This window comes from Ambystoma mexicanum, chromosome 11 (assembly GCF_040938575.1).
Source record: "Ambystoma mexicanum isolate Mex_15411 chromosome 11, UKY_AmexF1_1, whole genome shotgun sequence".
NCBI classification, from domain to species: domain Eukaryota; kingdom Metazoa; phylum Chordata; class Amphibia; order Caudata; family Ambystomatidae; genus Ambystoma; species Ambystoma mexicanum.
The window spans coordinates 650,105,592-650,131,824 of record NC_090934.1 but is presented as its reverse complement, the minus strand read 5'-3'; the positions used below and the strand labels follow the sequence as shown (position 1 = coordinate 650,131,824).

Sequence of the window (26,233 nt, the reverse complement as noted above, 5' to 3'; positions counted from 1 at the left end):
TGTGCAGCAGCTTCTTTACCCGAACGTGGGGGCCGGTCCTGGGGTTGCCCACTCCTCCCAGCTGGATGTAGAGTGGGGCTTTATCGGGCCTCCTGGTCCTCCGCATATGTAGGGTGTTCATACGCAGCTGCGTTGCCGGCCGCCACTGAGCTTGCGTGAGCCGAGGCAGCCGAGTGTAGCGCCAGCTACAGAGAGAGTGTCTGGTGCACTCCAGCGATGTTCGGCCCACAGCGTGTACCGGACCTGCTGATCACCCCACCCCCAGGGTGTAATTCCTCCACTCCCAGCTGGCATGTGCTCCTCCGGACCGAGCTGGGCTTCAGAGGGTGCAGAGCTCGTAATGCTGCGACTTTACATGTCAGCGGCCATCTTGGAATCCCATGTTGATAATACATTTAACCGAAATTTGAGATATATGTCCAAAGCTTTTGCAAAGGATCTTTGAATGTAAGATCTTGGAGTAGACTTAGGGATGTAAAGTATATTGGGCCCTGTACAACTTCAGTCTTTCCAAATCCGTCACATCTGTGCTCTTATCCCATTTCCATGTCTGATTCTTCTTTTATATACTCCGTCATTACATCAAATCGTTGTTGTTTCTTCATACTTTGTACTCACGTGACAGAAATTCCTCGGGAATGGGTTCGGATTCAATTGATTAGTTAGGCAGTCATGTAGATAAGAACCTAAGGTCGATGGCTCTAGCAATTTTAACTTGTATAACAGTGACATACTTCGCTTCATATATTGGGCCCATCAAGATACTATACCCAGTTCAAGGCGAATTACACTGATCTGGGTAGACTTTGGGAGACCCAGCACGCCCTCCAAATCCTTCCCTCAAGTGAATCCACAAATTAGCATTTTTTTTTAAAGGATATCATCTCGCACCCATAGTGGAGTATTGCTGTGACCTTTAACTTGTATACTTCGATTAAAGGTATTAGTGAAAACATGCTCAGTTCATAAATTTCATTAGGAATATTTCCACTCCCTCCAACAATCTCTGTAGGCCCGTCTGTGTATAATCTATACGTACCAGATCTACTTATACCAGTATGTTTACTCTTAAATCTTTCCATCTCGGGGAATAACTATCCCAGTTCTTGCTTTCTTCCCAGAGATCTGCCAAATACAGATTTTACAAAGGTGGGGGATAAAGTACAGCCCTATCTCAGCCCCATTTCAATCGGTATTGTGCTAGATATGTTTCCCTGATTATTAAGTGTCACCCTACTGAATGTCCAGAGTATAATAATTGCAGAAGGCCCTTATCGATTTTTTTCTTTTTTTTTTTTTTTAAAATCCCACAATTTCCTGTATTGTCAAAGGCTGCCTCCAGATCAATTGCCGCCATGTGAAGGATTTTCTGGATGAGCAATCTATGCCAGATATACAAGCACTTAAAGTTAAAGCACTTATAATAATCCCAACCCCTTTCCGAAAACCTGTATGCATATAGGCCTCCAAGCAGTAGATTCGGAAACATCTTTGCTGAGGACTCTATTAAGAGCAATGGGCCAGTCATTTTCAAGCATACCTCTATCCCCTCTCTTAAAGATTGGTACAATCAATTCACTCTTCCAAGAATTCGGACAAACGGCAATCTTAACAATCTGTGAAAACAGTCTAAACCATATATCTGCCCACAAAGTCGGATTTTCTTTATAGATGTAGTTGGAGACCCATCCGGACCACTAACTCTGGAGTTTTTCAACTGACCAATGATAATTTCAATATCTTGTCTATCGAATTCCAAGGCCCCCCCATACCTTTTTGATGATTATCTATAGAAGATGCCTCACCATCAGTGTCCGCTTTAAATTTTGTAGTTGGGTAATAAACCCACTGTTTATCAGAAATGCATCAGTTTTTTATGGTGGATTGGTTTTCACCTGTTCTGTTTAAGGTTCTCCATATTTCATGTGTATCTTTTTTAATAATATTGTTAAAGAGGGCCTGATTTTTTTTCTAATATATGCTTCCAATCTATATATTTTTAACCATCTTCTATAGGACTGTCTGAGGCACTTTGATTTATGTTTGACTTCAATTCTTGGTCGATTCTTTTTATTACTTACAACTGCTTTAATTGCGTTCTGCAGTATTTTCCTCTTCTCATTTATTGTCTTATCGAACGGGTTACAATGGTAATGTATCAGTACCCCCTTAAGTTTATTTTTTCCTTTTTTCGTTTGTCTCAATTTTCCTAGCACTAATTTGAATTTAGTTGGATTTGCAACGTCCTCCTTTTGCTCATCAGATAAGGAAGACCACCAGTTTGCCAAACTCTTGGAGGCTCCTCTACCATTTGCCACTTGCCCAACTCTGTTATTCTTTCCCTTTACAACAAGATTAGTTGGACCACCCTGCACTTCACTTTTGTGCTTTCCCAAATCAAGTAATGGCTGCAGCATTTTGTGGTCACTCCTGCTTAAGTGCACTATTTCAAATTCACATATTTTTTAAACTGACAAATTGCACGCAAACAGTCAATAATAGAAGCTCTACCTAGGTTATGCCATGTCAGCGCACTTATCCATTTCTCACCAAAAAGCAAATTGCACTGCATAAAGCCCCATCTTGCAAATGGGGATGACCAAACCTTCCCATGTGAATTTCTTTTAACCCCTGAGCTGTCTTCAATTAGGATTTTAGTTGTCACATCCTCAAATAAACCGGCTCTAGCCATCTCAGTTACATATACTGTTAAAATCCCTTCCTACAATTATCGGGCTATTCATATGCAATCATGGCCATTTCATCAGAATATTTTCCATTTTTACAATCACAGTGTTTAACCGCCTCCGATTTACAATACCAGTCCTTAGTGGAGCGCCCTATACTATTCCTAATGGCTGTCGAGAGACTCCCCATTGGACAACCTCTTTCTCCTTTCTTTGCCAGAGTCACATTTATCATGAAGCCATCTAGTACTGTAGTTTTATACAGTCATGTTTCTTGTAGTAGAACATAGTCTTTACTAAATAACACAAGGATTTTGTATAAAGGAGTTACTTGACTTCAAACTTAATATCCTGATCTTAGAATACTGGCCTGTGGAATGGGATTTCTGGGAGTGATTTTGCAAGCCACTCCCAACTGGAAGAAGCTGCGATTCTGTAGAGGTGCCTGCGATGGTCGTTTTCAAAGTGGCAGGTAACTGTCAGGTTTCTTCTTGGTTTACTACCTCGTTTTGGTTCAGCATTCCTCAAATAGAAGCTTTTGTGGCCCTTTAGCAAAACATCTTCCTGATGGGAGTAGACCAGATTCTCCACTATTTTTACAAGAAATGCACTGCACACTTGCCTTAACAGTGTTTGTCATACAAGTGTTCAAATTCCAGATTCGCAGAGGATATAAATGTCAATTCCGGGATTGAGGAAAGCAGCCACAACATCTTTGCTCTGTTTAACGGGAAATCCTGTTCCTCTTCAAAGATGGACTAAAAAATGATGGGCCAGTTTGAATAGTGTTCTTTTCCGCCAAAGGGCTGCATCCTTGTTGAGATTTGTGTCTCAAGGGGTAATGGTCCCCTGATCATTCTTCAACACATGAGACAGTGATGTTGAATCTGACACCCCCCGCCCCCCTCCCGCTCACCCATTGTCCTTTTTGGTGAGTGTGGATTGAAGCCCTCGTGTCCATGCCCAGGATTTCCTCCAGACTTCCCATGGATCTTTTTCTTTCCTTTAGGCAGGGTTTTGGTTTTGAATTTTTTGGAGTTCCCATTCACTTTGTTTATTATGTCATTACTTTGTATGGGATTCGCCTCAGTAAACTCATGTCGATCCATCCTCTCCTGATGGATCTCATCTGAGTTTACATCGGAGATGATTGGTGTCCTATTTTCCACTGCTTCTCTAGCTGCAAGTATGAGTTTCCTCATAAATGTTCTGGATCCTTTGTTTTTCACATTTTTGACACCCTTGATATTTTTGGTTTTCTTATTAACAGTGCACCCACCAGAAATGCTGTTGCAGAACTATAAGTGTTAATAGGATCCATTTTTAAACTATTTCCAGTAGACACAACTGAACTTGGTATTGCATACAATTCCTTAGGAGAGGGATCCTTATGCTTTGCTGTACTTATTACAGAATGATCTTGGGGTTTAGTTAACTGAGACTTTAGTAAGATCTTTAATTCAGTGAGAACCGCTGAATTAGCACTTACTTCATGAATGACCGCATCATAAAGCCTAATGAAAGACTGCAGTACAATGTTCAGAGCCGCCAATGAACTCGAAGCATCTTTCGAAGATTCTTCGGCAGGTAAATCATTACTATCAAAGGGGAAATCGGAGCGATCATCCTTTGTTAACTCCTCCCTTTCCATTTCCGAGTCACCGTCTCCAGAGTACTCAGAAAAACGGTTGAACAAACCCAGAGACCTATTTAATCTTTTGGTTAAGTTATTGTGTTCCGCAATTTCCTTCTCTAGGCTGACCAGATGCATTGGCTTTGGTAAGCTCTGTCTACGATCAACCTCTGTGAGTACTGGCCCGGAGATTTCACATGTGACTCCATCCTCCGTCTCTAAAACCAGAGTTACCAGGTCAATACCGTTTTTTTTCTGAGGTTGCAGTAGATCCAATAACTTTGCTGTATTTCTTGCTGATCAGGCAGTGGGGAAAGAACTTGGTGATTTTCCCTTGTTACAAGTTTCTAACTCGCTCTACTGCCAGACCTTCAGTAGCTATAGCCACTCCTACCTGCTGTTTTGCTCCACTTCTTAGGGCATTCCTTTTTTAGTTTTTTCCATTCATACTTATATTCTTTGGTGGTTTACACAATTTAGGAACGATAATCCCTTTCCGTAGTGCCATCGTGCCGGACTGACCTGCCAAACAGATTGAAGTTACTGGGGCGTCACAATCTCCTTCTCCGTCCGCAGACTGCAGACTGCCTCTCACTTGCCTCCCACTTAAACTTATTTTGTTTTATATTAATGAGTTGTACTCCAGCTAAAATACTACTACGGCTTTCATTCCCTTGGCGGGCGGGGCGGACATGGCCTATAACAGCCCTGGCGAGGGCTTTGGGCTGTTATGGGCCATGTCGGGCCGTTCACCCACCAAGGGGATGAAAGCCATTCACACCCCAGGGTTTATCGGTTATTGGAGGTGCAAATGTTTTTTTTTTTCCCCCCTCGGAAGATTCACCCTACTTGCGCAGCCAATCTCCCAATGGGGAAGCAAACAAAGAAATGACAAAATGTTGGTTGCTGCCATAGGGAAAAGGGACAAAGTCCCTTTTACATTTCTCTGGCGGCGGTTGGGATCAAAAGGCGCGCAGGGAGGGAGTGGGAAACAGGTTTGCTTGGTATTGGGGGTGGGAGGAGATGTGGAAGCAACAGGGAGAGGCGCCACCCAGCGAAGGGCCTCAGTTGGCTTGAACAGCCGGCAGAGAATATATATTCTCATCCGCTGTTCCAGCCCCCTGATTGATTCGTACCCGGGGAAGGGCCATTAGTCAGTTATTCACTAATGACTTCCTATGTAAGCATACACAACTGTTGAATGTAACTGCAAATACATATGAAAGATTTAGCGGTGCTACTGAATTCGGTTTGGTAAATTATTTAACACTTTCTCTTTTTAACTTGCTCTCATTAGAATCCAAAATGTCTGCTTCGAACAGTGGAGACTGGTCTTCAGCACCACGCCGATCTCATTCAACACCACAAAGGCAAATCTACAGAGAGCATACATTGAAACGTTCCCAGAGCTATGAGGTTAGCTCCTGTGGAGATTCCACTCGCTCATTGCTCTCCCCACTCTATCACAGCAGCTTTGAAGATGAAGATGACCAAAAGTTGGATTCTTCTAGGTCGGGGTCTGATTATAAGGAGAATGTGGACACCAGGTATGTTTGTGTCTACTTTGTTAAATGTTATCAATTGATAATTTATCAGCTGCTCTGAACATGCTTGTGTAGAGCCTTAGAAATCCTGAAGCCTACTAATTGTTGAAAACTAAGACTTGCTAGTAGATGCTTGCTCATTTCGATAACAAGTTGTAAAGCGAAATGACCACTTAGATCCCTTATTCTCGCCATTCTAATATTTACAGGTACTCTGGGTTGTTCATGAATTGTAAAATGCTTAAAACCGTACATATACCAATATAAAGAACACAACGCAATTAAAATAACAGTATTAACCATTTTCCATAACCCCAGTATGTAGCAGTGATCCTCTTAATTACTTTTGAAAATCACAACTGGGTCCTTAACCCAACACTCTACACAACTCTGTGAAATTCTTTCCATAACCTCATATTGCTGTAGCTGTGGACCTCTTGGAGAGGGTGGATTAGCATTCTAAAATAGGGTCATAATCTGCTGTTCAGTTGCTCAACTGGAGCATTCTGTTACTTCTCTCATAGAACATTCTCCTGAACTCCGTATGTACCCAGGGTCTGGTTGTATCTTGGCTGTTATGTTTGGGGGTGGGTGCGGGGGATGGTTCTCTTCTTTGTCTTCCCTAGCTTTCTGCACTCCCAGACACTGTTCAAATGTGTAGTTCAGACAGAATTGTCAGGGGCGCTCTTACATTGGCCATATTGGTCCTCTGCTAAGACACAGAAATGGAACAGTGGAAGAGTTGGTTTGCAGAGCCCAGGATTTTCAAATCATCCTGTGGGTCAGACTATCCTCTCTCTCTCTCAGTAGAGGGGGCAGATGAAATGGGTGATAATCGGGTCTCCCGTTGTTTTCACGAAGTAAATTACTACGTGGTAATTAACTTTATGAAAATTACTTCGAAATGATGTATGTATTTGTGAGTTAAAGGTTAAAAGGGGAATGGGAAGGGTGTTGGGGTAAGGATTGTAAGCTGAGCTTTGGGGGGGACGCCCTCCATAAAAAATAATTTGAAATAACATTTCAAAGTATTTTCTACAAAGTAAATTATAATGAAGTAACTCATTTTGTTGAAATTACATACAACCTGATAATTGGATAAACATTAGCATCCTCACAATGGACTTATTGACAATGAATTCCACTACTATGCCCGCAGTTTGGGCAGAGTGAGAGAGACCTCCATCCATCTCAGCCTATAATATGACAATGTCCCCTGCCTGGTTCTTGGGACATCTAATCGGGTAGCTTAGGGGACTGGGACCTCCCCAAGGCATTGTATGATAGCCAGGAGAACAGTATGGCGAAGATAACCTTATAACCCCGACCTAGCCCTTGGTACTCGGCAGAAGACAGTCATATGGCAGATAGCTCTGTTACTGGTCCTTTAAGGGATTTAACAGACACACAACCACCCCTTGGGCAATCCACCAACTATCCAAAGCAGACTCATCTGGATCATCTGTCCTCGCCCGCAATCATTCTAACAAGTCTAAACACTGACCACAATTCCTGAGATTCTTGCTGAAGACGTAGGTCTGCTGTGGTCCGTAGTCGGGTGTGCAATTTCCACAGTCCAGAAATGCAAGGTGGTAGACAGGCTTTTTAAAGCCAAGGCCCAGCTACCATGTAGATTATATGCTACTGTGGATGGAGGAAGAGCAAACAAATTCCACCGCAGACAATCACAAAGCAACAATAATAGGAATGCACATGTGCAGGTCCTAACATCCGGATGGGCTAAAGGGAGGACTCACTAGCATATAAAATGGACGTACCATGAAAGGGGGTTGTGGGCATACAGAGAAGGTATTTGTCGCAGGAGTTTCTAATGAGGTGACGATTCAGTAAGGATGTGGCTGGAGCGGAGCATCTGGATGCGGCTGGAGCGGAGGTGGTCCGGGATGCGGCTGGAGCGGAGGTGGGCCGGGATGCGGCTGGAGCGGAGGTGGGCCGGGATGCGGCTGGAGCGGAGGTGGGCCGGGATGTGGCTGGAGCGGAGGTGGGCCGGGATGCGGCTGCAGCGGAGGTGGCAGGGTGTGGCTGGCGGGAGGGTGGTTTGTTCTGGAGGGAGGTTCATTCCTGGAGGGAGGTTTCCCAGGGCCAGAAGATAAAAGGAGGTGGTAGGTGGAAGGCAAGAGGAGCTTGTGAACAAGGGGAAAGAACAAAGGGCTAGCACAGTATTAGCTTACAGAGAATTAGCTTACAGAGAGCAGGGAAGAAAAAGTGCATGCCCATCCCAAGGCAATGAGTACGGGGTGAGAACCTGATCAGAAGGGGTAAAACCATGGTGGGAGCAGGAACATGTATATGGTGTGGTATCGAGGAGGATCCGGACCAGAGGAGGAGAAGAGTAGTTGTGTAGAGGGTAGAAGTCCGGACTCCAGGAAAGGGAGATTACTGGGCTCTCTTAAGCTTCTCAGTGGAAACTAGGGCAGTGACACCAGCTGGCTCTGTAAATGGAAGAGAAACAAAACACTGTCTTCATAATGCCCTATTTGGGGACATACCTATGGTAAATGAGAAAATTGTGCAGTGACAACATTGATTACAGCTGGTAAAAAATGATGACGCGAATATGGTGGAGCCCATGTATAGATTCAAAATGTGTTCATTTTATTTTATGTTTTTGAAATTGTATTTTTCCGCTTGGTGTCACACCTAAAATTCAAAAGGAACTTTTTAGTCTGCTGTATACCCATTGATCCTTGACAATCGACCTGGAGACGCCAACCTCCTGCTTTCCCCCTGGAATTCCTCTGGGATTTTCTGTTCTTGTTACTGAGGACAGCAGTCAGCAGGCAGGTACCAATTGACTCCCACGCATTGGCAAGAGACTAGAAGAGTGCCAGCTGGATGAGAACCGTGGGCAGCAGGGACGTAAGTGCATTTTGCAGTCTGTAGTAAAATAAAACTGCTTGAGTGCTAATGACGTCCTCACCCCACTGTTGAAATGTAAAAAGTGAGATGAACCGGTTTATAGTAAACCAATCCCCAAAATGGCTCCTGCCCAACATTTCCCTAACATGACTGTTTCAATGTCCAAAGGAGACCAGGAAGGCAAAGACATGCACAATGTAAATCTTGAGAAAGTATGAAACATCCAAACACAAGACCCTGCCAATTGTCTCCCATAGCCAATATTTAGAATTAACTACACTCATTTGGCTAAGTTTGATATGATATGGCATTTATAACATGCCTGTACACCAGTGTTTCTAGTCACGACAAGACATTGAGGGGGAAACGAGGGTGGACAAAATGACGATCTTACTAGGCCTTGTGATTTAGATTGCGCAATTGCGGGGAATGGGGAAGGGGAGAAGTGCCAGAGGGGAGGGGAAGGGCAGTTAGCTCATAAGGGCAGAGAAAAGGGACTGTAGGGTTGCAGATACAGACCCTTAAGTCCTCGGGAGCCCAGAGGCTGTACAAAGGCAACTGAACATGCAGGAGCGTGGGCCGGAATTCAGAGGGTGACCAGGTGACCAGTACGCAGAGCAGTCGGGTGCATCAGCAGGCTAGAGGAAGAGAGAAAGCAGAAGCGAAAAGGAAGGTCTTGAGTTGCCTCTGGAACTGGAGGTGGTTCTGTGAAAGTTTGAGAGGGGCAAGGAGGCTGCTCCAGAGCAAGACTCATGCCGGGAGACCCATGCCGAGGAGATAGATCTGCCCCCAACGCTCTGCTTGAAGAAGCTTCTGACCCTCCGAGGTGGAGTCTGAGTTGGAGGGGCATGAGCGGAGAGCTGAGAAGGAAGATGTTTTGGAAGAGAAAGTTAGAGGTCGAAGTCCTGACACACTTGGTGCTTCAATATGAAGAATAAATACGATGATGTGGAAACAGCTACAGAGACCAATGAAACATTTACATGATGGCGGGTAGTATTAAAGTAATGACCTGGAATATTCTGGGTCTTAACTACGTGAAGAAGCATAGAATTATTACATACCTGTGTAGACACAAGATAGGTGTGGCCCTATTTCAGGAGACGCACCTAAACAAAACTAGACAAGACAATCCTGCTAAAAAATGGGGTGGCCTGGTAGTGGGATCCACATACTCGGCATATGCTGGGGGGTCTTCATTTGTGTGGCCCAACAGTCCCACTTAAGATATAACTACTAAGACTGATGATGAAGGCAGGATGGTAGTAATACACGGGACACTGGAAAATAGGAAAGTATGCATAGTGAACACATATGCACACAATCCTGATGCCACAACATTTTTCAGGTCCCTGTACGCAAGGTTAGGACTGTATAGAGGTGGGGATCATATTATTGGGAGGCAACTTCAATTACACACTAAATCCAAAAATGTACAGATCAGATGAGAAGTTCAGAAGACCGGCACCACCTGCAAAGGTCCTGAACACACCCCGACAATAATTTAAGCTGGTGGATATATGGAGGAAAATTCGCCCAGAAACCAGGGACTACTCACACCATTCCACCCTACACAAAGTGTACACAAGATTAGACTACCTATTCACGGGGGAGGAACACGAGGGAATTTGAGGAGGATGAATATAAAGCAAGGGTATTGTCTGATCATGCCCTGTTGGAGCTGAAGTGGGTTATAGCTGCAGCAAGACCACTAATACCACCTTGGCGACTCCGGAGTAAGGCCCTTCGAGACTTAGCATTTAAAGAACATGTGTGGGAACATGCAGAGGAATTTTTGTAAATTAATGACGGAATGTTAAATCAGTGGGTACGATATGGGAGACATTCAAAGTGGTGAGCAGGGGGTGAGATTATATCCCAAGCAGGAAGGGGTGTACGCAAGGCCATCCCTTCAGAATAGAACAAGAACTGGCGGAGGTGGAGAGGAAGAACAGCTCAGGGCAGCACCAACTAAGTGTAGAAATAAAATTGAGACACGAGTGCCTGATCCAGTGGGACAGACTAGGCAAATTCAGCTATGCGAAACAAGTGGAGGAAACACATGCAGAGGGGGACAAACCAGGGAGATTGCTAGTTTGGTTGCACAAGAATGATGGCAGGAAAACACAAATACACTCTGTCCAGAATAAGGATGGCAGCCTAAGCAATACTTAGTTGCGGGTGAACAAAGCATTTTATGAATATTGTAGAGCGCTGTATGAAGATACTCTGGTAGAGCGTAGCGAGGAACTACGAGAAGCATTAGACCTTATAACCTTACCCCACTTGGGAACACAGAACGCACACATGTTTGATGAACCCATTACATCATTAGAGATGGCGGCTACAATAAAAGTGCTGCCCTCAGGTAAAGCACTTTCATGGATGTGCTGCCAGGCGAATACTATAAGGCATATATTGACACCCTTGACAAGATTATACAATGAGGCATTCGAAGCAGAAACACTCCCAGAAAGTATGAGGGAAGCTGTGATAATTCCACTACATAAGCCCAATTAAAAAAAACAGATGATTGTGGCTCTTATAGGCCCCATGTCCCGATTGAATCAGGATAGCTAAATCCTTACTGCATTACTAGCGAATAGGCTCAGGAGAGTAATAAATGAGCTCATAAACGCAGACCAAACGGGATATGTTCATGTAGGAAGATTTCTTGGAACCTACAGAGGTTACACCATGTCATAATTGGCATAGAAGGCAAGGAAGGGCACAATGCGGTTGCCTCGCTAAATGCAATGAAGGCATTCAATTCAGTCCATTGAAATTGCCTAAATGGGACGATGGTAAAATTAGGCTGTGGGCCAAATTAAATGCAATAGGTAAAACTGGTGTACACTAAGCCTATGGCTAGGGCTAGAGCAAGGAGCATATTCTCTGATAGATGGGAGTTAAAAAAGGCACTAGACAAGGCTGCCCATTATCTCTGATGCTCTAGATAATGGCAATGGAACCAGTAGCCGCATTCCTGAGGCCAGGAAGCCGGAATCGGAATAAATGGGGTGTACCATATAGTGTCAATGTATTGTTATTGTATTTGCAGAACCTGGAGGAGAATCTACCACATGTACTAGAGGTACTAGACAACTTCAGCAGGCTGGCAGCGCAATTAACAAGACTAAATGCTGTTTATTCCCACTAGCCGAGCTAGCCGTAGGAAACTGCAACACTACCTCTCCCGTGGGAAAGAAACACCTTCCGGTACCTGGGGCTGGACAGCTATCATAACTGTCAAGTTGCTTGATTGTCGTGAAGAGTATGATACCTCTGTCCCCAAGTACCACAGAGAGAGAATACAAGGTTACTCCCTATGCGATAATTGAGGCCACAGGTGGGTAGTTCTTGAAGCCTGGAACCACGGAATGTCGAAACCCAAGGCAGCTGTAAAGGAAAACCTTAATTAGCAATCAAATGAGTACAGTACAAACAAACAAGCAGGATAAAGAGCAGTGCTTACCTAAGTTGATGGAGCCCAGAATCCTATGATGGGTGATAATTCTGTGGAGGGGCACGTGAGCCGGTTTCCCCGATGACAATAGGGAGAAGAACAGTAGACTGGGTATAGACCCAACCTGCCCTCCTGTAACTGATGAAACGAAAAGGACCAAAAATCCAAAGTACTTGGTAACGTAATGAAGTGAAGAAGAAAAAAGGCCAAGTCCATTCAGGGTAATCCAAGGCAGTCCAAAAAGCGTTCCGAGTTCAATTGATCCAGCAAACAGAGCCAAAGGACGTGAGCAAAGCAAATCCGAATAACAGTCCAAGAGTCAAGAGCCGTGAAACAGAGTCCTCCGAAGAACAGCTGTGAAGCGCGGAAGTGCGGAAGTTCAGCGCTTAAGTAGTGGGTGCTTCCGTGTCACATGATCCGCGAGTGAGACGGATGAACGCGTCACGTGATCCGCAAGCGCGACACGTGAACGCTGTTTAGATCTCAATGATCGCGGAAATTACTTTCTGCGCGCAGCGTCCTGCAGCCGGCGTCTGCGAGCTCCCTCCTGCAGACGCCATGGCAGACGCCTGTGAAGGAACGGGCAACCCCCGAGTCTGCGTATGTGGCCCTTGGGGTAAACCCGCTCACGTGACACCCATCCACTGTGAGTGACAGGAAATGGGAACATGGCTGGGGTAACTGAAGCATTGTGAGTGTTGCCAGTCCTAGATGCATTGTGAGTGTTACCTGCCCTAGATACAGTGTGAGTATTGCCTGTCCTAGATGCTTGTGAAATAGGGACGGAATGAGAGGATAGCGTGACAATAACCCACAATAAGAACACATGAATAACACCATAAAAGTGATGGAAGGATTGGTAAAATCAATGTCATTCTGGGGGAAGTTACCTGTGTGGGTGATGGGGAGAGCAGCACCATTAAAAATGGTGGCACTGACCAGGATGCTGCATTGCTTCGGGAACGTTCCATACAACATCCCAAATAATTCTTTATACGACTTGAAAGAGAGTGCAGAAGCTTTCTCTGGCAAAGTAGCAGACACAGGGTGGTGCTCAGCACTCTGCAGAGACCGTATGAGAAAGGGGGACTGAGAATTCCAAATTTCGAACTGTATTACCTTGCATGCCAGATGCAGTACGGTGGTCAGTCAAAAGGCCGGAAAAAAAAATATCGAAAAAAAAATCTCGGGAAAAAAAAAATCTCGAGAAAAAAAAAATCAAATTTATTTATATGTATTTTTGGGGTCAGGTAAGTAAAAAAAAGGGGTAAAATAAAAAAAATGAAAAAGGGGGGTTCGGGGGGAACCCCCTATTTCGAAAAAAAAACGTATTGAAAAAAAAATCGTTTTTTTTTTCGATATTTTTTGGTTCTGTCTTTTCACTATAAACCATGCAGTACGGGGTAGGCTGGCTAGCGGATGACCCTACAGTTGACACAGCATTATTACAACCAGCAATGCAACATCTACACTTGAAAGACTTGGTATGGGTGGCCCCACCAGAGCCACAGGGATACCCACAGCTAGTGAAACTAAACTCGAGATCAAAGATCCAATATCACCAGAGATACCCCTAGCAACAGTAATGTCGGATAATCGAGGGCTGAGGGCCAGTGTGCGACTATATTGGAGACGTGTGGGATTATTACCATTGGGGAAATGAGGGGGGAGGGTGCACTATTACAATTTCAAGAACTGCATGAACTAACCGGGATAAATGGAGGGCAATACCTACTACACCGTTCTATTGTAGATGTAGATGGCCATCAATAGGGGAGGACACAATAGGCTGGGAAGAGGTGAAAACAATAATAAATATTTCAGAGGGAGGACACACCATAACAAGGCTGTACGATGTGTTAATAGAACACCACTCTTTAGAGGAACTGCTAACCAAGGCGACAATGGGAATCCAAACTAAGTCAGACCTTTACAGACCATGAATGGATGAGGGTGTCTACCTACCACAAGAAGCTCTCTGGAAATGTGAGATTGCAATTACTACAACTGTATGTAATACAGAGAGCTTACCTTACTCCTTACTAGTGATAGCTGGTTTGAAGGGAGCAAACGGTCACAGTTGTCCTAAAGGTAAGGTTATAAACTCAGGAACGGTAAACATGTTTTTGGAATGCAACATCATAAAGAAGTGTTGGTGCGACATCGCACACAAAGTGTACAAGGGAGGCAAGGGTTTAGACGTCCAATCCCCGTAGGCATGCATACTAGGTCTTTTTCAGAGGGGCAAGAATGGTAAAGCACTTGGGAAACTCAAAGACCTAATATATGTGTTGGCCAAGCGCTGCATAGCCATGAAGTTGGAAATGGCTGCTACTAGACAGTCACAAGATAGATATGACTTTTTTGTTGCTATATAAAAGAATAAAATACATTTTAATTATAAAAAAGTTGGAGTTAGAGCAGCCACTGTTCCCAGAAAGCCTTGTGGACAATGCAGAGGCTCTTGAAGTTGAGCCTTGCAGCCATGGGAGTCAGTGAAGAGATTTCACAGCTGGAGAGATACGATCCCTGGGCTTGAGGTCTCGCAGCCATGTTCTGGATAAGTTGTAAAGGTTGAAGAGTAGAGGCAGGAAGTTTTAGAAAGGGGCCGATGCAATAGTCCAGCCTAGAGAGGAACAGAGCTTTGGAGACAGTGAGCTTCTGGGGGAAAGAGAGAAAAGGGAGAATACCTCTGAGGAGCTGCAGCTGATAGTTTGACTTTTTAGAGACGTCCGAGATGTGAGGAAAGAAGGAGAGGCTGAAGTCGAAGATGACACCAAGGTTCTTAGCCTCACGGGAAGGAGCAGGAAGAGGGCCCCGAGTGGGCGGGCAGAGAGAGAGAGAGAGAGAGAGAGAGAGAGAGAGAGGAAAGTAGGGAGCGGGTGTCCCAATGACAAGGATCTCTGTCTTAATGGCATTAAGGCAGAGATCATTGGCGGCACCATTTCTAAATTGCGGCCAGACAGTCTGTTATGAGAGAAGCAGAGCTGGTTGAGGGGAGCCTGAAAGAGAGTGGAGTGTCATCCGCATAACATTGAAAATTGGAGTAGAAAGTAGCGATGCAGTGGGCAAGAGGTGACAGGTATTGGATTGAAGAGCCAGGGAGTTTAGACCCCTTGGGAACACCACAAGTAGAGGGATAGATAGAACAGAGATAAGACCCCAGTTGGACCTAAGAGGGTCGGTCAGTGAGAAAGGAGGTCAACCAGATCAGGGCCTGATGAGTAACACCAAGGTTGTCATGGAGACGATAGAGCAGGATGGCATGGTTGACCGTGTCAAAAGCAGAGGCTAGATCAAGGAGAATGACCGAAGGGAGATTAGAGTCAAGATTGGAGAACAAGTATTCACGGGTGTTCAGGAGAGCAGTTTCCATGCTTCTGGCAGCTCTGAAGCCAGACTGGTGGTCATGGAGGCAACCAACATATTCAGTATGTAGATTAAGCTGGGAGATTGCATTCACAATTCTGCAGGCAATAGGCTTCTGAGAATCTATTTTTTCCAAGAGACTATGCTCATGGCTAATCCACTTTTGGAAGGATTTCATACCATTTCATGTCCAGCATTTAGGGGTCATGAGGGGCGTCCTAGAGGGGGCCTTAACATTGCTGTAGATTCCAATTGGGGCCTTTCATGGGAAACTATATGTAGCACTGAATGGCTTTTGGCTATTGAGCTGAAGCTGGGGCCAGGACTTTTACCAATTTTGCTACTTAATCTTTATTGGAAACCCATTAGAGTAACTTTTGAAACTATTGAGGATGGCCTGGGCGATATTCTGTTTGACTGGATCAAGAGGGGATGTGGCTACCGAGTAATTTTAGTAGGTGATTTTAATTCATTCGGTGCAGATGGTGCACGGTGGAATAGTATGGGGGCCATTCCGACCCCTTAACATGTCAACACCAAATGAGGTATTCGATAGTATCTCTTCCTGGGGGATTGGAATGTGTCTCTTTTGGATCTTTCGCCCTTCTTTCATTCATTGAAACATACTTGGAACAGAGGGGAGTTGACCTCTAGGAACGATTTCATCTATATTTCCAGTGGCATCAGGAATAATTGTAGTTATTTGAGCCATAGTCCCTCTGAGTTAGGTGACCATTTGCCTTTATCCTTTTCCTTGCATATTGCCATGCCTACCTTCCCAATCGGACCGGACTTGGCCGGTCTGGATTCTAATGTCAAAGGAACGAGAGTGGTGTGGAATAGAAAATCTATTCTTAAATTCAATCATCTCCTGCTTGGGTCTTAGAGGGAGTTTGCTTCTGTCACCCCTCTATGTGTCTCGAGGGAAGGCTACAAGGATTCTGTGTATAACATTATTCTGGCTTGTACTCATCAAATCGGAGATCCATTTTCCTCTGTGTACTAGTAAAATAGTATGTGCGAGCGATGATCGAATCCTTCACTCTAAGATCCGTAAAAGAAAGGAACTTGTGGCTCTAAATAGACTGAGTTTAACGGTTTTTGAGTATGCTCTGTGTAAATTAAAACTTCTTCAGAGACACAAGAATTATGTGAAGTCTCTTAAAATGGATGACTATCATAGGCCTCAACAGAATATGCTAGAAAGCCTGTGTAAGGGTAAAGATGGCCAATTCTGACAGCATTCCTCCATTTGCTCTTAAAGAAGTTTCAGGCTAATGGGCCGAGATGTTGAAGCCTATTTTCGACTACATCTTTTTGTCCCATATTATCCCTGCCTCTTGGGTACAGTGTATTATTGTACCGATTGACAATAAAGGGGACAAATTGGATTTAACCAACTACCGACCAATAGCACTGACCGATTCCACTAGTAAAGTCTTCTCTATCCTCCTTCTAAGGGACCTTAATTGTGCTATTAGGGGACTTAATCTATTGAGTCGGTTTCAGGTGGGGTTTCGAGAAGATCTAGGCACCAAACTAAATGTAACCATCTTGTCACATCTTCGACATTACGTTCAACATTCATCAGTGGGGGAGGTGTATCTAGCCTCTTTAGATATGACTAGCGCCTTTGATGGTGTTATAAGGTCCAGGCTTTGGTGTAAAATGCTCTCCATGAACATCCCCCGCAAATTGGTACAATTGATTGGCCTTCTTCACTCCCATACCACCATACAAGTTTGTTTGACTGAGGATGGGTCCTTGTCTCCTGAGATACATACTTGTATTGGTGTGAAACAAGGGTGTACTCTGGCACCTACACTCTTAAACCTATATGTATGCGATTTGGAGGGACTGTGGCAGGGTCCTTCATTCACGCCGGCCAGGCTGGGGAGTGTTAGGCTGGAGTGGCTGGCCTTTGCGGACGACTTTATACTTCTTGACAGAACTCTGCAAGGTCTACGATTCAAAATGCAGCTTTTAAAAAAACATGTTGTGGACAATAATCTTTTGCCAAGTCCAAGGTTCTATCTCGTAGAAATAAAATCCAGCTATATGCTTGGACCATGGGACCGGATAAAGTGGAACAGGTCAAGACCGTAATTTATCTGGGCTATCACCTCTTCAACAGGGCCAGCACTGAATATTGGAACAACATTCTGGCTGATGAGGCAAAAAACTCAATGTTCAATTGAAGTTCTTGAGGTATAAAGTTTGTAAATTCTCCCTGTTGCCCTTGAGGTGATATTATTTAGCCAAATTTGAATCTATCATCTTGTACAGTCTGGACCTATGTAGCCACAATATGGGAAACGCCTTAAACATCTTAACATCTTACAAGGGGAGCTCTGGAAGGAGGTACTGGGCCTTGCGATGGCCATTCCAAATGCGGTCATTACACACGAATTGTGCCTTGTTTCCCTGAATACTAGATATGTTTGGAGACAGCTGTCTTCTAATGAAGAATGATTTAGCCCCCTAAAAACCCTCTTTACGAGAATTTATATTTAGCTATGCATGCTGGTAATGTTCCCTCTATAGAAGATTTCAGAGAAAGCATGAGCTCAACACTGGTTTGCAATGGGCTCTCTCATGAAGATCTGGTACAAAGGCCGGGGCAGATTAAAAAGATTTTTTTTAGGACCGACTGGGCTGAGACAGTTGATTGCATTTCCTCTTACTCGACCTACGAGGAAGGTTGTCCATGCGAGAGACTGTTTATCGCTGTATCTTCAGCGTTTTCCTTGTTCAATCATATGTATGACCTACATGCGCTTCAGGCTCAACCAATTGCCTCTCTGAGAGGATCCGGCATTGGAGGGAGCGTACTATCCTGGAGGGTACTTGTGTATCTGACAGCAAATGTCAGCTCTGCGGAGCACTTAACCACCAAAGGCTTCAAAGTTTCAGAGGAGTTATGTGCCCTTATCTTGAGGAAGAACGTGTTAAGTGTTTTAAGCAGAGATCGCTGACACTTCAGAAGTGTCTAGGAACTAGATTTGGTGTAGGTGCATGTGGGGTATTAGCATTTCCTTGGTTTATTCTCTGAACTCTTTTTTAATCTTTCTTAACTCCGAATTGGATAAGAAAAATTTGGAACCATGTAATGTTGGTTTAACGAGATTAGATTTGTATCAAATTAATGTTTTTTTTTTCTTCTTTTTTTTACTTTTTGTTATGATTATGAACTGGATTTTTGTGATTTAATGTTGATTTGTTTTTCATGATGGATTCTTTTAATGTCATGTATGTTGTGTAAGGTTTCTTTTAAACTATATATGCAAGAATAAAAAAAATAAAAAAAGATTAAGCTGGTAGATGGCCAGCTTTTCCAAGAATTTGCCCAGGAAAGAGTGATGTAGATCGGCAATAGTTAGCCGGGGGTGAAGGATCGGTCGAGGGTGTCTTTAGAAGGGGGTGCACAACAGAGTGCTTAAGAGGGAGGGAAAAGTTCCAGTGGTAAAGGAGTGATTGCAGAAATCGGCCAAGGCTAGAGCAAGGGTGTCGATGTTTGTCACCAACTCTGTTTATAAATGCAGATAATAGGGAGGCCAGAGGAGCCACTACCATTTTTGATCATGCACATTTCACTGACAAAAATACGGATTTTAAGCTACTAAGACTGCTCGATATCAGGAACAGCCAACCCTCCTCTCCCCCCTTATCATATGGGAATAACCTAGTATTCCAGTAAGATCCAAACTGCTATCTCACATGGACAAATTTAAGTAGAATACTATGAATCCTTGCTAAAAAAAAAAAAAAAGCCATTGCTGGTTATTTCTGAATGTTCCTGAAAAAGGAATACAATTTTGGGTCAAACCATGATTTATTTTTACAAAATCTCGTTGAATTATTTATAGTGACAATGTCACCCATTTGTCAACTTGTGCAGTCACAGTAGTGACTTCCACTCCATAGTTTTGGCATATTCTATGCTCAACATCACTGCTAATGACTACTCAGAATTATTGAATGTATCCAGTTGCCACTAAAACCCTATGATCACCGTGCATTCACTTGTCTTCCCGGTTGAAGGAAGAATCTGAACTTTGCTATGTTTGTCCTTCAATCCTGTAAATTCCTCATTAATTACATCCTCATTATGGGATATATGATATAATATGATAGGTTATTTATAACACGCTTAATACCCAGAGGTTTCTAAGCGCGGACCCGGGGATCGAACCTGTGTTGCTCCGTGCCGTCTTTCTTCCAAGGCGAGCATGTTGCCGCTGAGCTATCCTCCCGAGACTTAGACCCGAGAACAGGTATAGGTGTTAGACTAAGGCTCACAAAGAGCATCAGTTCACATGGGTATATAAAAATCAAGTTTGTTCTGCATTAAGTTCTAAACGCTTTGCAGCAGAGGTTCAATCACCAAAGTAAATAGGATAGGGAAAAGGTGTAGTCCCTGCCAGGCACCTCTTTGCACAGGAAAGCCACTTGGTCGCTCATCTGTGACACTCTTAACACTCACACAACACACTTGCATCATTCACTCTGACAATTCCACTCAAATGCATGACATCACACATCATTTCACAGAATCATGCATCCATCTTTCAGCCTAGCACAGACTACAACTTTCGCCAAATATATATTAGTCATGCAGTTCTTTAATTTGTAATATATTTCAAGCTGACCTAGAGGGGACCACTTGGAGTAGAACGAGACCTGTCAAGACAACGTTTAGAGTTTTAGTTTCTGACCCCTATAATCATTCGGTCTACAAAGTCAAGGATCTGCCCCCCTCTTCCAGTAATAAAATGATGTACTGTTTTTAGAAGTGTGGCAACAAGGAATGAAGAGACTGACCATGTGATGCTGTGATGATTGATCTATCTGACCTTAATTCTAATAGGATTTCCCAACCTAAACTGAAGAAACTCGGGCGCTCGTCAGGAAGTCTGTGTAATTTCAAATCAAAAGGCACGTCCCGTTCAAAGCGGCTCCTATGCTATCCCTGTCACTTCAACAAATAATAAAGTTCTCGTTCTGCTCATGATCCAGAAGAATAATTCCCTTCTCCTGGATGTAAATTGTCCCAAAGACTCCCAAGTTTTCTCAAAATAATAGTTCCATAAAAATGTATTGGGGATCCTCACGAAGCTTGTAATAAAGAATTACCACAAGTAGTCCAAAAAGGAGCGCCCACCGGGCAAGAAGTAACACGGTTGATTACAGCTGGGCAACCGTAAATGAAACCGAACAGTGGAACAGAACTGGTTGATGAGAGCTGACAAACTAGCATGCAGTGATCATCATTTTAATACTGGTAATACAATGTTCTTGGTAGTGGAAACTGTTGCTTTTCAAACTTCACATCTTTGCGGTTCCCAAGAAGCTTACTGGCTAAAATACGTCATACCCCTATTGCTAAAACTACATTATTACAACATGATTGGAGTAAACAGATCTGCCCTCTCTTAGCTCATCTCCTTCCCATGTGGCGCCACATTGATTCCCACTTCTCCAGCAAACAGTTTGCAGTTAGTAAAAACATTTGTGCTGACCTCCGGTTCTTTATTAACCTGCCATTGGTCAACATCTTAGCGGAAGGAACACGAGACACCCATAACTTGTGGGAAGGGAGACATTCACACTGCATCTGCAAGATGGCGACCTTCACAAATATTCTAGTGGGCACTCAGAGTGCTGGTTACCTCTCAGTAAAGCAGAATTCACCATCTGACTGGTTCTTCGAGGAGCCTGACCCCTTTTACACCACCCCGTTCCCATACCTGAGGGCTGAAATACTATCAAGACTGCCATGGCGTTATCTGAGTGTTTTTCCTCTGCATCCGGTCAACTGCCCCAGCTCCTACAAGCAACCGTGGGACTGGCTCGCGGATCTTGATTACATCACTCAGTGCTGTCTCAGTGACTATGGTCTGCTGGAGACGAGCAGCTTGAGTTCAACTTCTTCCCCACCCTCGACCGTGGTGCACAGGTCATGTATTTGGAGTGGGCCTTCAGGGTGAAACCCAACCTGTGGCATCCCCATTATAGTGCGTTACCTATGGTTTCCCCTTTCTCGCACTTTTGCATACACATTCCTTTCATGTATAAGGAATCCCTGTCCCCTTATTCCCTTCCAGGCCTATTTCTAAGGCTGACTACAGCTCCCAGTGTCCCCTTGATTTTTATATTTCTATTACGCAAATCTATTTGGAGCCAAGTAAGAAATTGCATATGGGTGCAGATGATGTAGGAGTAATGACCAGGGAGACAGATTTATCAAGAACAATTATTGAAAGCGCTACGTTTTCAACTTTTTCCTGAATTCACAAAGGATTACATTTTCCAAAGATCATAGGACAGGGAGTTCCAGGCTCGGGGACCTGCACTATGAAACGTCTATCTCCCGAGGAAGCACATCTTGATGGTGGAACCACCAAAAGGTACTGTACTGAGGATCGTAGGGAGAGGTCTGGGCTATAAGGAAGCATCTTTGGGGAAAGATATATAGCAGCAGTCCCTTTAAGACATTTAAACATTAGACAAAGTGTCTACACAGGACCCTTTGCTGTATCGGTAACCAATGAAGGTTTCTCCGAAACTGAGAAATGGTCAAGCATCTGGGCAATAAATAAAGCAGCCTAACCATTAGTAGAGCGTTGCAATAATCTAATCTAGAGTTTACTAGTGCACAAACTACCAGTGAGCAAACTTTATCTAAGAAAAGCAGTAGCAGAGGTTTTAACAGTTTTTAAGATGGTAATATACAGATTTTACAATTTAATTTACCTGGAGGTTTTAGGTTAAATCTGCCTGCCGGATGTATCCAAGGTTATTTACCTTGGATGAAAATGATGTTGAGACCTCAGAGTGCGTGACAGGACAGACGCTGTGAGATTTTAGTCAGTTTTGTCTTGGATCCAAATATTATAATCTCAGTTTTAGTTGGACCCTTGAGGGTGTTATGTTTTCCGATATAAGTCTAGGAAAAAGAGGGTTGGTCAATTTCACTAACTTTATGGGGTTGGGAGTTAAAGGGGCCGTGTCCCCGATTTGCGTCCTTGTCCCCAGGAGGGGAGTTCCTCTCCATGTGGTCCTCTGGCATATAACCACTCCTAGAGGGCTGTTGGTTAGATCCCACACCTTCCTAGCCTCATGCAAAGGGTCTGCCCCGTGGGAAAAGTGACGCTATGTGAAGGATCATCACAGAAGCCCTTACATTGACCAATGTGAAGTTGTGCATGTCAGTAGGACCAGCAACAGTGGCTACTCTGATTTTCTCATCTTAAGAACTTTTAAACTGAGCAATCTTTGTGTAAAAATATTTAATTTAAATAATCTCAGCAGTATAGTTAGCAACTGTGATAATCCACATAATTATATAAAAAAATGATTATATCAAAGTTGCCTCCCTTTACACTTTAGAATATTGTGACTTGGAGCATAGTTATTCACCAAGGGCTATGGGCGAACAAAGACAGTAAAAAACATTGAAACCTGAGGACATAATGCATTTTTGCCCTCTCCATTAAACAACTTCATCCCCCTCTATGCACTCACATAGTAGTGCCTCTCCACTCCCACCCCTACTACCATTCCTCAAACTGAGGGAGAGGCACCGAACCAGTGTTGTTCAACTAAGCAGTTGTATAGAAGTAGCCCTGCAGCAATTAATTTTCCATGAATCCTTTAAGACACAGAGAGAGAGAGACACAGACAGTCCCCTGTGAGGGGGAATATTGCAAGAACTAACTTAAGCCAAAAAGTATTGTGCCACTGGAGAGGCCCAACTGTATGAATATTTAAGAGGACCGTGAATGTTGCAGAGAAGCCTGATAAAGGGTATCAGGTAGTGAATCCTTTTTGGAAGGAGATACCTGGCATTGCAGTACACCAGGGAACCTAAGTGAACCAAAAGGGTGATCTGGCAGGAGAGTAAACCAGGATATCAAGATTTTCTCAGTTGAGAAGTTTTCTGGCTAGAGAGTGCACCGGGCAACTTTGAGTTGGTGTTTTAAAAGGAGATTTGGTCATATTAAGTTCTTCTTTCAATTGAACATTTTATCAACCCAAAACTTTGAAAACACATGCCTTTTGCCGTACTTGAATCATTGGTTGTGAAAAAGATATTTTCTTTGCCATTCTGAAAAGTAGAAAATACTTTTTCTTGCTTTATCTGAAAAAGCATTAGGGAAAAAAATTGTTTTGTCATCTTGAAGAAAGTATTAGGTGAAACATTCATTTGTAATGCCTTTACAAGACTGGTATTGATAACCGAAACAAAGTAACACTACTTTGTTAGGAATGGCGCTTCTCAGTTAGCCCCATGTGGTTGCTGTTGGATTTCTAAAATATTAAGTACGCCTAACAGTATTGATCAAAATTAAGTAATTGATTCAAAAAGTGTATCTCTTAAAGCAGGATATGTTTTATTCACATTCCTGAAGTTTTCCTTAAAATGATGTAATTGTGCACATCGACAAATGGGTTTCCATCTAGTATTGCCTATAATACACTAGTGCCAATGCATTTCAGATTAAACCTTCTTCAGGGGGGTATTAAGGCAAAATCAGTATTACATAACTCATATTACATTCATATCTTGTAAATCTGAGTCATATTCAATTCTTGTCTATGTGCGTGCCTGTACAAAGATGTATCGATCAGCTTCTGCTCGCGAGTCTTGTGAACCGAGAGAGCCGCTGGAAAGGTATTGATAACAGAACATTGTGAATAACTTACCTAAAGGAATCCAGGAGAAGGGAGTCAATCCTGAATACAAGAAGTTTTTTTGTTGAAGTTATAAGTTGTTGCACTTTTATATGAAGTTGAACTTTGAAACATTTACGTTGCACTGTTTGCTTGAATATGTTAGTGTGAGAGTCGCATTGACTTTGGACACAAGGTCATCCTGTTTTATTTTTATTTTCATAGGCAGGGACGTTTATGTTGTGATAGGGGAAGTTGGGTCTTCACCCATACCCCTTTTTAATAAAATGACTAATATTGAGAAAGTTTTCTCTTTGTGTCCACCTCTCATTGCTGACACCTCCATACTGGCGACATCCAATCTACCTTTGATCAGCCCTTTGGGCACCACTCTTTCAAATTCATATATTTGATAGGTCTATCCCACTTCTTTCACCCGCTTGGTAACCTTCTTTGCCCCTTGGGTGCCACCTTCTTTCTCCTCTCTACTTTGCATCTCAATGGTGCCAAGATGCTTCCCCAACCTCCAGGTCCCTTCTCCACTCCTTTGGGCATTATGTGCTTTCTCAGTAATTTCACCCTCGTTGGCAACCTCTCTCCAGTTCATTGCCTCTTGCTCCAGTCTTGACTTGCGGTCTGGTCTCATTCAGCTCCCAGGTTCCAGTATTGCCCAGACTCATGGACCTCTCCTGGGTCTTGCCCAATCTCCTACTCTCACCTCTAACCTTCCCCAAACAAACTCTTGTCTCTAATCTCCGGTCTCCATCTCCCACTCCAAACATCCGCACTGTCGGACTGGGCTTGTGTACTTTTATATTGCTCTGGCCCAACCTTCCACCACATCCCAGTTGAAAGGATACACTGGTGTTTTAGCTGGGATGGGGATTTATTTTCGTGCTCTGCTCCTGGTGTTGGCATATGCCTTATGTGGGACTTGGGACTGGCTTGCTCCTATCCTTGGGCATTCCTCTCTTAGCTGACACACTCTGGCCTTACCCTCCAGTCTCTTTTTCTGGGTGTTAAGCGGAAACCTGTGCAGCTCCCTCTGGGACCACTGCAAAAGATTTAGGCCCACAGGTGTTTGGCAGTAAACCCACTTGGTAGCTGTCTGTACCACACAGATTCACCTGGTAGCTGTGGCTGAGCAGTCAGACTTCTCTCAAGAAAAGTTAGGCCGTATGTGGAGTATACAAAATAGGGCAATTTACACAGTAGAACAAGCAGACACGGAACAGAGCTTGGGTGTAAAGCTTTATAGGTATTTATTTATAACAACACATCTATGAAAAACACTATACGGCAAACAACTTCAATTACAATTACTAGGAGTATCTCAATCCTCTAACAATATGTCGACAAGTCTAGGTTCATCGGCACCACTTATTTGCAGACAGAGGTGAATGCTTTAACCTAGATGGCACTCTAATATTCGTTAGGACGGGAGAGAAAAGGCAGGGTATGAAATCAACTCGGTACCAACACTTTTACGAAACAATGCAAGGCAAGTAAGGCAGGATCTACTGTAGATCACAAAGTTCAGAGGCCAGGCCCACTCGGAGAGAGGCAAGGAGCTATGTCCCAAAAGTATCCCAGTGCAAATGGCCTTCGAGTCTTGGTCGCAAATTGTCACAGAAAGATTGGACCAGTTCAGAACAAAAAGTTAAGAAGGCTTGGAGGCGACCCAATGGAGAGGCAAGGATTAAGACACCTCACGCAAACCGTCATAAGGGAAGCCAGGCGGACACGGTACCTTGTATGTGGAGAGACAGCTCCGGCGGGGGCAGTTGTTCCTGGTGGTGGATGCAGATCGGGGCTTTGCCAAGAGATGAGATGCTCTCGTCGTCGAAGGAAAGTTGAAGATTGTTGCACCACCAGGGAAGAGACCAGCCGCAGAGTGCTCCGTCACAAGGCACCACCTTTTGTTCACGGTACAGTGGTTAGTGGCTATCCGGTTGCCGGGGTGCTCAGCACGGGCAATTCG

At 43.8% G+C, this 26,233-nt stretch overlaps 1 protein-coding gene across 1 annotated transcript in view; it reads left to right on the top strand.

Annotated features, from left to right (window-relative positions):
- The window catches only part of CCDC34 (coiled-coil domain containing 34), a 563,579-nt gene that overhangs the window by 75,078 nt on the left and 462,268 nt on the right, over positions 1-26,233 (top strand). The window contains exon 2 of the mRNA XM_069623507.1: positions 5,618-5,867. Within this exon, the coding sequence (XP_069479608.1) occupies positions 5,626-5,867 (242 nt within the window). The 5' untranslated portion in view covers positions 5,618-5,625. The remainder of the gene's footprint in view (positions 1-5,617; positions 5,868-26,233) is intronic.